Source organism: Pseudorasbora parva, chromosome 19 (genome assembly GCF_024679245.1).
Source record: "Pseudorasbora parva isolate DD20220531a chromosome 19, ASM2467924v1, whole genome shotgun sequence".
Classification (NCBI taxonomy): Eukaryota; Metazoa; Chordata; class Actinopteri; order Cypriniformes; family Gobionidae; genus Pseudorasbora; species Pseudorasbora parva.
Genome location: NC_090190.1, coordinates 28,030,148 through 28,042,767, shown reverse-complemented (window position 1 = coordinate 28,042,767; position 12,620 = coordinate 28,030,148). Strand labels below are relative to the sequence as shown.

The window sequence follows — 12,620 nt, the reverse complement described above, 5'->3', positions numbered from 1 at the left end:
GCATTACAATATTGCGTTACTCCCTTAAAAAGTGACTAATTGAGTTACTTAGTTACTTTTTACGAAAAGTAATGCGTTACGTTACTTTTTCCTACCTGGGTTGGGCTTGTTTTTTATAACAAAAAGTTCTATATTTGTGCAGCAAAGGTAAAGATAATAAGCCAAAAATGCAAATTGACGCATGAACATTAGAGGGTGCAGCTCTGCTGTGCTGCCATTCTGGATATTGGAAGAATGGAATCAGATTTTAACAATAAAAACCAAAAATCTAGTAATTTTTGCTCATGTTTAACTGAATCATTAAAGGTCAGCAGCAAGATATCGGTCAATAAACTGGGATTGAATGCATAAAAATATTAGTTTTATTTAACATTTAATTATTGGAGGTTTGCATAGTATTCTGATTTTGCATTTGACTGATTTTATATTTTAATTTTGCAAGTGAGATGAATAAACGCTCAGATTTAGTCTAGAACTACAATAACTTGTTCACACAACGCCTTGCACCATTTTTGTAAACATGGGGACTGGAGAGCTGTCAGTCAAATAAATATGAAAAAGTGACTTGCATTACTTTTTTGAAAAAGTAACTCCAATATTTTGTTGTAAATTTGAAAAGCAATGCGTTACTTTATAGTTACTTGAAAAAGTAATCTGATTACGTAACTCGTTACTTGTAATGCATTACCCCCAACAATGCCCCTCACAAATCAACCGTTTCTTGTTTTCCAGTGTGCATGTCTCTTGCGTGCTTCTGGCTTGTCAGGCTACCGGTTTCATTGACAGGGCTTAGATTAAGCCAGGATTAGGCATTTAAGTAGCTTTTATAAACATGCCTTAGAAAAAAAAACATTGTGGTGTAAGACAAAACAATGGCAATGACATATTTTAAGATATATCAGTGCAAGTTGCTTTCAGTTAAAACCGCTTAAACCAGCATTTTAGTCTGGGAGTAGGCTTGTCTATGAAACCAGACTTACAAGTTTAGGAATTGGTGGCTTTTTTGTTTTGTTGTTGTTTCTGTGAAGTATCTGTACTTTTACTGAAATGTACTGTACTCTATACACCTCTGCGCAATCAACTTTCTATATCTGCCTGAACTCAAACCTTCCTCCTGGGTGAGCGTTGATTGATAAACGTTTTCCTTGTTTGTCCTTCATCGCATCTGCTTCAGTCCCTCTTTTTTTCACCTCTTTTATCAACATCACAACTATTTGCTTGTTTGAAGAAACTTTTCACATTCAGCTGCCGTGACATTTTTGCAATTGTATGCAGCGGTGACTAAAGCCACAGGTCCTACACTGAGATCTGAGATATGTGAAAACTGAAGATATATGATAATTGAAATGAGCTGATAACATCGCTGTTTTCTCCAGAGCGACTTTACAGCTGATCCAAATTCGGTTGCATTATTTTCCTGTTAACACTGAAGCTGCTTTAAAACAATTGGACTTGTAATAAGAGCTATATAAATAAAGGTAACTTGGCTTGAGATCAAAGATGAGACAATATAGATAATTGACCATTTGGGTGTTTGCAAACAGCGATGACGCGTTTTGTGTGCGGATAATTCAGAGGGAGAAAAAAATACAGACTTGCGAGTTTATATCCTGCAATTCCAGAATTATGATATAAATTGCAATTGTTATAAGCAAAGTTATAATGTCCGAATTGGGAGATACAAATGTTTAAATGTTACCTAAGATGTTATGGGTTTAAATATTACTTCATGGAGTAAGTAGGCCTGTTGTTTACATCAAATCCATGCTTTAATAGTAGACTTAGCATTGCAGGTTTCATCAGTCTAGTCTGTCCGTTTTATGGCTAGCAACCATCAGCATTTAGCTTCAAAGGGCGTCTTCAATGACAGGATCCTCTAAAAATAAAGACTTTTTTGCATTCTGATTCTGACATATGGCACCGAGGTACAACAACACATTTTTCTACTAATCCATGAATTTTGCCCATTTTCATCCACTTGTTACAGATGTTTACTGTTATCCCAGTACGCACGCAGCTGTAAGGGATGTAATTGTGACGTCTGATCCCAAATGTCTAATTAATGTGCGCTCAATACCACATGCGTCGGGTGCTACAAGTTAAGATCACCCTGAGTGTAATCTGTCAAACTAACAGACGGTCTTCAGATTTTTCCATCACTGCTATACTGCTCTAAACTTTTTTTTTCAATCACGGAAAATATTTGGTCCCCAGGTGTTCAGTGTTCCTGCCCAGCAACAGCCCTGACTCCGATAACTCATTTGACTAAACATGACTGCAAGCTGAATGTAATCCAGTGGTGGTCTAATGTGATGTAATATGTCTTCGATATTGCATTGGATCTATAATTGAGGGTTTAATGCGATTAATTTCCGTTCTTATTGGCCTGTATTTGATTACAGCTCAGTAGGATTTCACTTTAATTAAGGGTCAGTGGAGGAAAAGGATGATGTTTTCAATATGACAGTTTTGTCCTGCTCTCGGGCGTTTAAATATTGCCTAATTATTGTAGACAGTGACGTGCGTGGTGGCTGACCAGTCTGAAGACATATGCCATATCCACCGCATGGGATGTTATTATATAGAGAGGTCCATTGCATCTGTCTGTCTTCCAGTCTATTTCTGTCTCTGTATGCCTGTCAAATGAAAATCTTTACCCTAGGACAGCGCATCAAGCTCAATAAGTCCCCCGAGTCTTCCTTGAAGAAACTTTCAACTCTCTCTTTCTACTTTCTTTGTCTTTGTCTGGGAGCATCTGAATAATTCAGATGGTCTTTTCTTACCAGAAATTGTCCCACTCTCTCCTCTTAATGTTCCTTTAAAGCTTTTCGTCCATTAATTCTTTTACTCATTTATTGATTCTTCACTTTCTTTTCAAGGGAAGCGGCTTCATGAGACTGCAGTGTGAGCCGCAAATACTTGTTAAGCCCTTTTCGAGCACTTCCTTCCATTACAAGCAAGTTCTTGTGGTTGTGAGTTGTTTTGATGGACAAACCGCCAGAGTCTGTAAGATTTAAGGCCAAAGTTGAATGCTGACCTGATTTATTGAAAACTGTGGTTTCATGAATCTGACAAACACATTTGCTCAATGGTTCTCATTTATGCAAAACCACCGTGACAAATAAAATGACAAGATTTAAAAACAATACTTTGAGACTTTTTTTGTCTTTTTTTTTTAGCAAAATCCGGCATACGTCTATTCTGTAGTATACTGGTTTCTTAACAAATGTACATTAGAATAATAATAACAATAGTAGTAATAAATATACTCTTTATTTGTAGATGAAGAACCAGGTGGTATATATGGATTTTATGATGAGTATTCATATTCCTCAGCGCTCCGGCGGCCAAAATCCATCCATCCCACATAATCTCGATCTTTTATCCGGTGGTTAATGCTGTTTGCTCTGTTGTTCATGGAGGAGTTGCGACGAACAGAGCCTAGGATACAAAGAAAGATAGGATGTCTCTTAACATCTTAAATATATAACCAGTAAAGTGACATGGTACATCAAGACGAGTTAAAGAAAACAAGTATATATACAGTTACTGTTTTGTCATCCATGTCTGGATCTAGTTCAGTGCTGTATCAAAAAAGATGGGAACCTTTTTGGTAGATGTGTCAAAGTGGTATTTATAGAGTCAATATCCTCTTGGCCTGCTATGCATTGTAACACTTGCAGAGCAACAGTTCATTTTAATAGTGATTAGAAAAAAAAATTCCAGAGTGGCATGCTATTGTGTGTGTCAGCTACATACGGCATCTGTTGTTAAGGGTGTGATTCTGTTTGCAACAGATGGGAGTCTTTTAACAAACTACAAACTATAATTTTGTTGAAATTTGTACAAGTTGTAGACTTGTTTTGACATGCTGACGTGTGAAACTTGCACCTCCTACTCACAATTATTGAGAGAGAGAGAGAGAGAGAGAGAGAGAGAGAGAGAGAGAGAGAGAGAGAGAGAGAGAGAGAGAGAGATGACCTTATTGAGAAACTTAGTGAACTGAGAAACTAGGGCTGTTATAATAGGATCAAATCACACTGAATACCATTGTTTTGATCACACATGCACATCGTGAGTCAGACTTTCCATTTTTGTATACTTGGCTAATATGATATGATCTGATATTAAAACCCTTACCTTACCTTTAAATTATATTAATTGAATGCACCCCATATTGTAATTTCAGGCTTTTATGGGGACATTTGGCCACTTTACAAAATATCTGATTGACATACGAACACACAACAGTAGCTGTTAACAATTAAATGTTTATTAAAAAAAACCACACTGCTCTATATGTTCAGAGGTGCAATTCCCTGTTCCTGCGATTAGGAAGGGTAATAGTTATACCCTTTGAAGAGGTTACACCCTAATGAGGGGTTATGCAATTTAATGGTGCACACCTGACCCAAAAATGTCCGCCCCTTGTACACCTCGGGCATAAATATGCTTCACTCGGCCGTGTTTATATTTATCAATGCCAAGCAACGCTAACCCCGAGCTACTGTATAGTGCGTGACAAAGGTTTTGCTTTCATAACCTGAAAACCTGTAATTTCATGTAATGATTTTATCTGCTTGTTTGTTATTTTTCCTTCTTGTTGTTGAACATGCCTTATGTGTGTATCACACTTTTTAAAAGAATGTTGTTTACGTGTCGAAGAAGACTCCAATCTTTATTTTTACATTGTTAAACACTTACATACTGGAAAAGGACTAAGAAAAATCTGAATTCACGGCTAGTTTCCAAATCTCCTGAATGAAGGCGCTTTTTTTTTTAAACGATTCATACACAAGCATATATATTGAGATGAATAAAAAGCACAAAAGAGATATAGGAAAGGGAGAGCACAAGAGAAGGAAATATACAAAGTTTGTCTGCTTTCTCTCCTTACAGCTTTTTTTTTGTTCTGCAGAATTACTCATTGCATGTCTCTGCCCTGGACTACGCAGAACATTAAACATTTGTTGAAGCATTTTTTTGGGGGGGCCCGTTAAGATAATTGCATTCTGTCATCGAGGAACATTGTTTGGTGTGTATTTGGCAGTTGAAGTGTCTCACCTTTTTTAGAGATGAGTTTGGCCAGCAGTTCGCTGAGGTTGGCACGGGTGTCTGGGTCTGTGTCGCCTGCTGGCTGCTGTTTGAGGGTGAGGCTGCTGGAGCGGACGACCCGGTGGTGCCCGCTTAAACTGGCATCCACCTGCGAGGGGAGAGGGCTGTCATCAGTCTCAGAGGACGAGGAGCGGGGCCGACCCAAACAGGAGGCAGAAAGCGCAGCCAGGATCACACACATGCACACCCCGCTGTTCATCCTGCACATGTGAACGAGAGGAGGAGAGAGGCAATCATGTTAAAAGAAATCTCTTTAGTAAGACTTCATATGTTGTTCATATTACAGAACATACATAATTTTGATGTATTATTTATTTATTATTGTTAATATTAACTGTATATGCTTATTCTTATTGCTATACTTTATTTATTTTCTTTATATTTTTAGTTATTATTATTAAATTACATTTTTATTTAACTTCAGTTGTTTATTTTATGCCTTTTGTTTTTCTAGAAGTATAATCAAATGTATCCTTAAATTTGATTCAGTTATCAATAATCAAATTCATTAGTCTGTAACAGAACATAACAGAGAAAATGTAGTTTTGAATGTAACAAATTGCTATTGTAGCTATTCTTAACGTAAAGGAAAAAAGACAATAGTTATCAAGCACTGTTTTACGATTGTTGCCAACTGTTAGTCTAATATTTTATATTTCTATAAATATTTATATTTTCATCGGAAAACATTAATAGAATGTCAAATCCTTGTGAGAGGATAGATAGATAGATAGATAGATAGCTAGATAGATAGATAGATAGATAGATAGATAGATAGATAGATAGATAGATAGATAGATAGATAGATAGATAGATCTCTTACCTTATTCTGTTTTGTGAGCTTGGAGGAGAATGAAAGTGGGTATTCTCAGGAAGGAGGGAGAGAGGCTCTTATATACCCAGCTGTGACGTGCACACACACACGCACACAAATGCATTCACACACAAAGACATGCACGCACATGGAAAGTGTTTAAGCCCATACATATATACTACAAACTATTTTTGAGCATGCTTGTTCTTAGAATTACAGAAATTGTTCTACAAAAAAGGATGGCAATAGGTTGTTTTTTTATGTTATTTTAATTATTCAATTATTCTATTTGAACTTTTTAACTGACATTCAATCCGAATTTGGGGATGCATTCATGTAAAGTCAATTGCACAGACAAAGACAGTGAGAGATGCTGCCCATTTCAGGCCTCGTAGTTCCTGTGTGAGTGTGTGTGGACGCCGTTATAGCATCAGCCCATGCACCTGTACTCTTTGGGTGTCCAGATGTGAATCAAACACGTGTGAGTCTGGATGTAATTGTTGGCAGAAAGTTTTGTGAGTCGTCGATAAAAACTGCTGCTGGTGTCTTTAGCAAGACTTTATATAACTCTTTATATAACTTGCAGCTTCATATAACTTTCTGGACTTTTTTCAGCACCAGTACTTTTAAAGGATTATGTTGTAAACACTATGTACCAATACCTGTCCCAAGGCCATTTTCTTTTTAGTTCGCTGTGTTTGTTTCTCTTTCTCCTCTCATTGTCATTGTTCTATGACTTCTTTCTTTATCTTCTGCCGTCACACTGCCTTCTATAAACCCTTAGAATAGAGACTGTGATGTTGGACAAGAAAGTCAAGCAGATTCATTTTGAGATATCCAGGTCAATCAACCTTAAACAATATCAATTGATCCCTTCATTTGCACAGTAATGGGAAGATAAGACACAAGGTACAGGAGTTATCACAGTCTGTAGAGCTCTATTTCCTTCAAGGGATAGTTCACCTAATATATATATAATATATAGAGAGAGATATAGTGTAACTATCTACTCATCCTCATGTTGTTCCTTTCTGAAGAATATCCTGGATTTAGGATTTATGTGAATCAAGCTGTTGAGTTCCAAAATTACTAACGCCATAAAATTATACTTTACGGTGATTTGTAATTTTGGAGGTTGATAGCCCCAGTACTTTCATTATATAAGAGTGTGGCAAAAAAGACTTCTTCTATCTTTTTTTTTCATTTGACATCCTAAAGACTTGACAATTTAAGTTTCCATAGGGTACTTTCATTTGTTTTCACAGAAAACAGCTGTAAATAAATAAAACTGTGACTGTCCACCTGCCTCTCTCTCATTCTTTCTCCGTTTATCTCTCCCTCTTACGGTTATCAGGGTGCAACATTTGCGTGGTTGGTGTGGGAACACTTGTGTGGGAGGTGCTGTGAGGCATGAAAATTGATTGGCTAGCGTGTGGGAGGTGTTTGTGTGATTGGAGTCTGTCCTAGTGTGAAGGCAACCTGCACTTTAATTAGCTTGACTTCTGTACTCCAGGTGTGAGTTCATCAAGACTACTGATCCACTAAAGATCCACTGTCACTTAAATATGCACCGATCAGGCATAACACTATGACTACTGACAGGTGAAGTGAATAACACTCATTATCTCTTCATCGTGGCACATGTTAGTGGGTGGGATATATTAGGCAGCAAGTGAAAAAATTTCCTCAAAGTTGATGTATTAAACAAGAAAAAATGGGCAAGCGTAAGTATTTGAGCGAGTTTGACAAGGGCCAAATTGTGATGGCTAGACGACTGGGTCATCTTCAAAACTGCAGCTCTTGTGGGGTGTTCCCGGTCTGCAGTGGTCAGTATCTATCAAAAGTGGTTCAAGGAAGGAACATTGGTGAACCGGCGACAGGGTCATCATGGGAGGCCAAGGCTCATTAATGCACGTGGGGAGTAAACGCTGGCCCATGAGGCCCGATCAAACAGATGAGCTACTGTGGCTCAGAATATGTGCGCTTTCACACACACAACCCGTAACGGTCCCGGATCGAGTTGACACCTGACATCCGGATGTGACGTATAATGGCGAGCGATCTCAGCTTCAGCGCGGATAGTAAGGAGCTCCGTGGTCTCGACTTGTGTCCAGTTTGCGCACATTTCTGCTTTTTTAATTTTAGTTTCTTTTGTATACGAACACTCTCTGCGTTTAAAACACCGACGAGCTCTTCTGGCACTGCAGGGTTGTATTATTGAAAAAAACAAGCTCTAGGAGTCGCACGATAACTACGTACACGTTGCGGCATTATTTGGCTTTTGTTCACACAGCGCTCGTCCCATATATATATATATATATATATATATATATATATATATATATATATATATATATATATATATATATATATATATATATTAGTGGAATTAACATTCAAATTTAAAATGCATATTTTTATGTATCCTTCTTTTGTAATACTTTGGTCAGTTAATAAGAATAATTGATGTAGTTTTATATTATGTATTTGAATGAATTAAAAAAGCCGTTTCATATCCATCCTTGAATCGCTTAACTCGAGGTTGATATAGGATTTGGAAAGTAATTAGTAATAAGTAATTAAATACTCTTTGGAGAGAGTAATTTGTATATTGATCTAATTACACTATTGAAGATGTAATCATAGTAACTAGTAATTAATTACTTTTTACAGAATACACAGTGCATCGCAGTTTGTTGCATATGGGGCTGCATAGCCGCAGACCAGTCAGGGTGCCCATGCTGACCCCTGTCCACTGCCGAAAGTGCCAACGGGCATGTGAGCATGGACCACGGAGTAATGGAAGAAGGTGACCTGGTCTGATGAATCACGCTTTCTCTTGCGTCATGTGGATGGCCTGGTGCATGTGTGTCACTTACCTGGGGAACACATGGCACCAGGATGCATTATGGGAAGGCGGCAAGTTGGCGGATGCAGTGTGATGCTTTGGGCAATGTTCTGCTGGGAAACCTTGGGTCCTGCCATCCATGTGGATGTTACTTTGACACATACCACTTAACTAAGCATTGCTGCAGACCATTGGTTTGAGGAGCACAACAATGAGTTTGAGGTGTTGACTTTGCCTCCAAATTCCCCAGATCTCTTTGTACTAAACAAACAAGTCCGCTCAATGGAGGTCCCACCTCACAACTTACAGGACTTAAAGGATCTTTTGCTAACATATTGGTGCCAGATACCACAGCACACCTTCAGGGGTCTAGTGGATTCCATGCCTCGACAGGTGAAAAAGGGGGATCAACGCAATATTAAAGGGGTACTTCAGCGCTGGGAAGATTAATCTGTATTTAAACTGGGCCATTAATGTAGTAGAAATGTGAAATTATTTTTGAATTTGGTGCTTTCTAGACTGAGAAAAGCACGATCATTCGAATAGGGTTTCTACTGATAGAAAGCCATATGCTAATCACTGAAGTAACCCTTTAAGCCTGATTGTATACAGTATCAAAGGGGTGATAAGGGAACAACAGTTTTAAAAAAGTGATTTTGCACTATTTTTTTACAACAGGATCTTAATTTTCATAGGTTTAAATACAATATTTTGTTGTATCAGAAAGTAAAAACAATTGTACTCAAAAGCACTCCTTTCCTGGAATTTTTTTAAACTTGATTTTCAAATGTCAATGAATTTATGACAGCTGACAAGCCAAACCTGTTGGTCTCTGTGTAAAATAATTTATTTAAGCCACAAAATAAACTTTATTCTATAAAATAAGTATAATAAACTTTGCACAAAAACATTTCAAACATTTATTTATAACCCCAAAATTTGAAGTGAGCATTCCTACTCACTCTGAATGGGAGAGCCCTTGGAATGGGGACTTTGGATGGAACAGGGCACTTGACTTGTTTGTCATAATGAAGCTGTTTGGAACTCATTTGGCAAAGGGAGCAATGAAAGACTAATGTCCTCAAAAGCTTTGCACGATTTTTACCACTTCAAAGCTAGGCAGCAACAAGAATACATTATTATTCTACACCTAATCTGCTCTCACCTTTATGTTAAAGCTACACTGTGTAACTTTTTTTGTTTATTCTTAGCTAAAAACACTTAGTTCTTTCAAAAATATATGTGCTTATTAATGTAAATTAACTTCTTTCAAGTAATAAAGTATTCTCGTAAGTTTATAATATGCCATTGAAAATACGGGTGAGGGGTTCGAATGCTGGTCGCCATGTTGCCCCTCCATCTTGTAAGTACTTTAGCCAAAGAGGGACATACCCATAAATTCAAGCTTCGCATTTCACGTTTTAACACTCAATGGCACCGTGTCGAATGTGAAGAGGGGGATTTCCATGTTAATCTGGGACTTAATCGGCCACCGTAGGAGTTAAAACGAAATCAGAATTGAGAGGAACAGAAACTATTATTATGTTTATATTTTACTTCAACTCTAACCTCATATCTAGATTTAAAATGAATGGATACGCCACGCTGGGTCACTAGTCAAGTCAAGCCACCTTTATTTATATAGCGCTTTTTACAATGCAGATTGTTTCAGAGCAGCTTTACAGTATTAACAGGAAAATAATGCAACATAATTTAATAGAAAGTAATATAGTTAAATATTTCGTGGGGACTACATGACCATGGTCACTACATGACCATAAATGATTAAATTACTTCCTTGAAGTGACCATCAAATGTTCCCTTCACTAACAGACTTGTGGAAGGGCCGTTCATGAAGGGATTCAGTTTATATCTTTTGTTTGGATGCCCAACAATTCAACAACTGAAGTGTTCTTCAAGGATACAAAATGCCATTTTGAATTCGCCCATAGTTTACCCCTCAAGCACATTATCACATCTGTCAGAAACCTAGGCTGGCTGTCAGTTGGAATATCAGAATTAAAAACATTGTGATACCACACTAATGGAAGTAAATCACTACACGGAATACTTGCAGGCTAACCTTGCAATCCATCTGTTTTCAAATCCATATTATTTTGAATGTGTCATTGCTTTCTGAGAACGGGGGAAAAAATGGCCTGAGAGGCTTCAACAGGCTCTCTGTTAGAGATGATAACGTGCATAATACATTACATAGCCTACATGAGTATAAATTTGTTACTTTTGTAATATAAACTCACCTAAAGGATTATTAGGAACACCTGTTCAATTTTTTCATTAAAATTTTGCATCCCCCGATCTAGCGGTCCTCCAGCTGCAACGCAGAGGGCCGCTACTTTGGCTGATGACCTTGGTGGGGACCTGAGGGTGACTGTCAGGGCAATCTCGACGGGTCAGATGGCTCCTCGGGCCCCTCCCCCCTCCACTGCGCCAGTGGAGTTTCCGGAGGGCGTGCTGACCTCTCGCGTGGAGTGGCAGCCGTCACTTTCGGGGCTCCGGCGGACGATGAGATTTCGGTTGCTGCATCGGGGGACGAGCTAATGGGCTCCGAGGATGAAGACTCGGCTGAGTTGCCCCCTTTGGGTGTGACAGCGTTGCCCGAGTCTGACCCGGAGCTTACGGCTATGCTTGCCCGGGTATGCGGCTATGCTTACGTTACGGGTTGCCTCGGGTATTACGGCTATGCTTACGGCTATGCTCGCGGCAGCACAATCATTTGAATATACTCCAGGGTTTCTACTGATACAAAGCCATATGCTAATCACTGAAGTAACCCTTTAAGATTTTCTCCTAAATTGGCAAGTTAGAAGCTACTTTTACTTTAAGATGTTTTGTGAATACTGCCTAAAAATGCAAGAACACTATACAGGGTCAATCTTGGAGGGGAGTCAGTTTTGTTATAGGGGTGCTTTGCTGCAGCTGGAAGGGTACATTTTGACCATCGTCATTCATTTTTTGAATTGTCGGGACATTCTTGCAAAGATAGTGATGCTTTCATTCCAAAAACCGAAGCTTTACTGGATCATTAGACTTTCCAGCAGGACAATGATCCCAAAAATGCATCCAAATTGGTTCAGGGATTGGTCCTGGAATCTTGAATGGCCTGCTTAGTCTCCTTTACTGTAAGTTTATTTTGATGGTCCCTTTTGAACATTCAGTTGACGATAAGTAACTTTGCAACTAAATATCAACTAACTCTCATTATGTATTAGTAGACTGTCTGCTTAATATCTGTAAACACTTTATTGTGATGGTCCTCCAATATCAACATCTTTGGTAAGACCTTTGGTAAGACTCTGGTAAGGCAGCACAGAAACTAAAGAATATCAGAGAGCTGTAGGTTTTATCCAGTAGACAGTGTTAGAAGCTTGTAAGCACTTGCAGGACACGTTTATTTGAGGTTATAAAGAGTAAAGGATTATCTACAAGGATTTTTTTGGTCACACTTTAGATTAGGTTTCAGTTCTCACTAAACTATGAATTTGCCTCATTAAACTAATTACTGCTTATTAATAGTTAGTAAGGTAGTTATGTTTAGCTATTAGGAAGAAACTGGATGTAGAATATAGTCATGAAGAATAAGGCATTAATATGTGCTTTTTAAATAAACAGGCAATATTCTAGTGATATGCATTGTAATAAGCAACTACCTAATAGTGAGAATTTGACCCTAAACAAAAGTGTTACTGAATATTTCATTTTTTTGTTTTTGTTTTGTTTTATTATTATTTTTTTTTAAATTTGAACTCAGAACTCGACTTTCTCAGAATTACAAAATCAATTCAATAAATTTATAAACTTTCTAAGTGTTTATGGTCACAA

At 37.9% G+C, this 12,620-nt stretch overlaps 1 protein-coding gene across 1 annotated transcript; it reads right to left on the bottom strand.

The window, feature by feature from the left end:
• Window positions 1-3,007: 3,007 nt before the first annotated feature.
• Window positions 3,008-6,027, bottom strand: cckb (cholecystokinin b). Its single transcript, XM_067425454.1, has 3 exons — window positions 5,939-6,027; window positions 5,065-5,315; window positions 3,008-3,441 (listed from the first exon to the last, which is right to left on the bottom strand). The coding sequence occupies exons 2-3, from the start codon at window positions 5,312-5,314 to the stop codon at window positions 3,311-3,313; spliced, it is 381 nt and encodes a 126-aa protein (XP_067281555.1). The 5' UTR covers window position 5,315; window positions 5,939-6,027; the 3' UTR covers window positions 3,008-3,310.
• Between the last annotated feature and the right edge of the window lie 6,593 nt (window positions 6,028-12,620).

Excerpts from the sequence above, each read along its gene's own strand:
- cckb (XM_067425454.1), bottom strand. The coding sequence starts at position 5,314 with ATGAACAGCGGGGTGTGCATGTGTGTGATCCTGGCTGCGCTTTCTGCC. Across the intron at positions 3,442-5,064 it reads CAAACTCATCTCTAAAAAAG|GCTCTGTTCGTCGCAACTCC; the intron begins GTGAGACACTTC and ends TTTGTATCCTAG.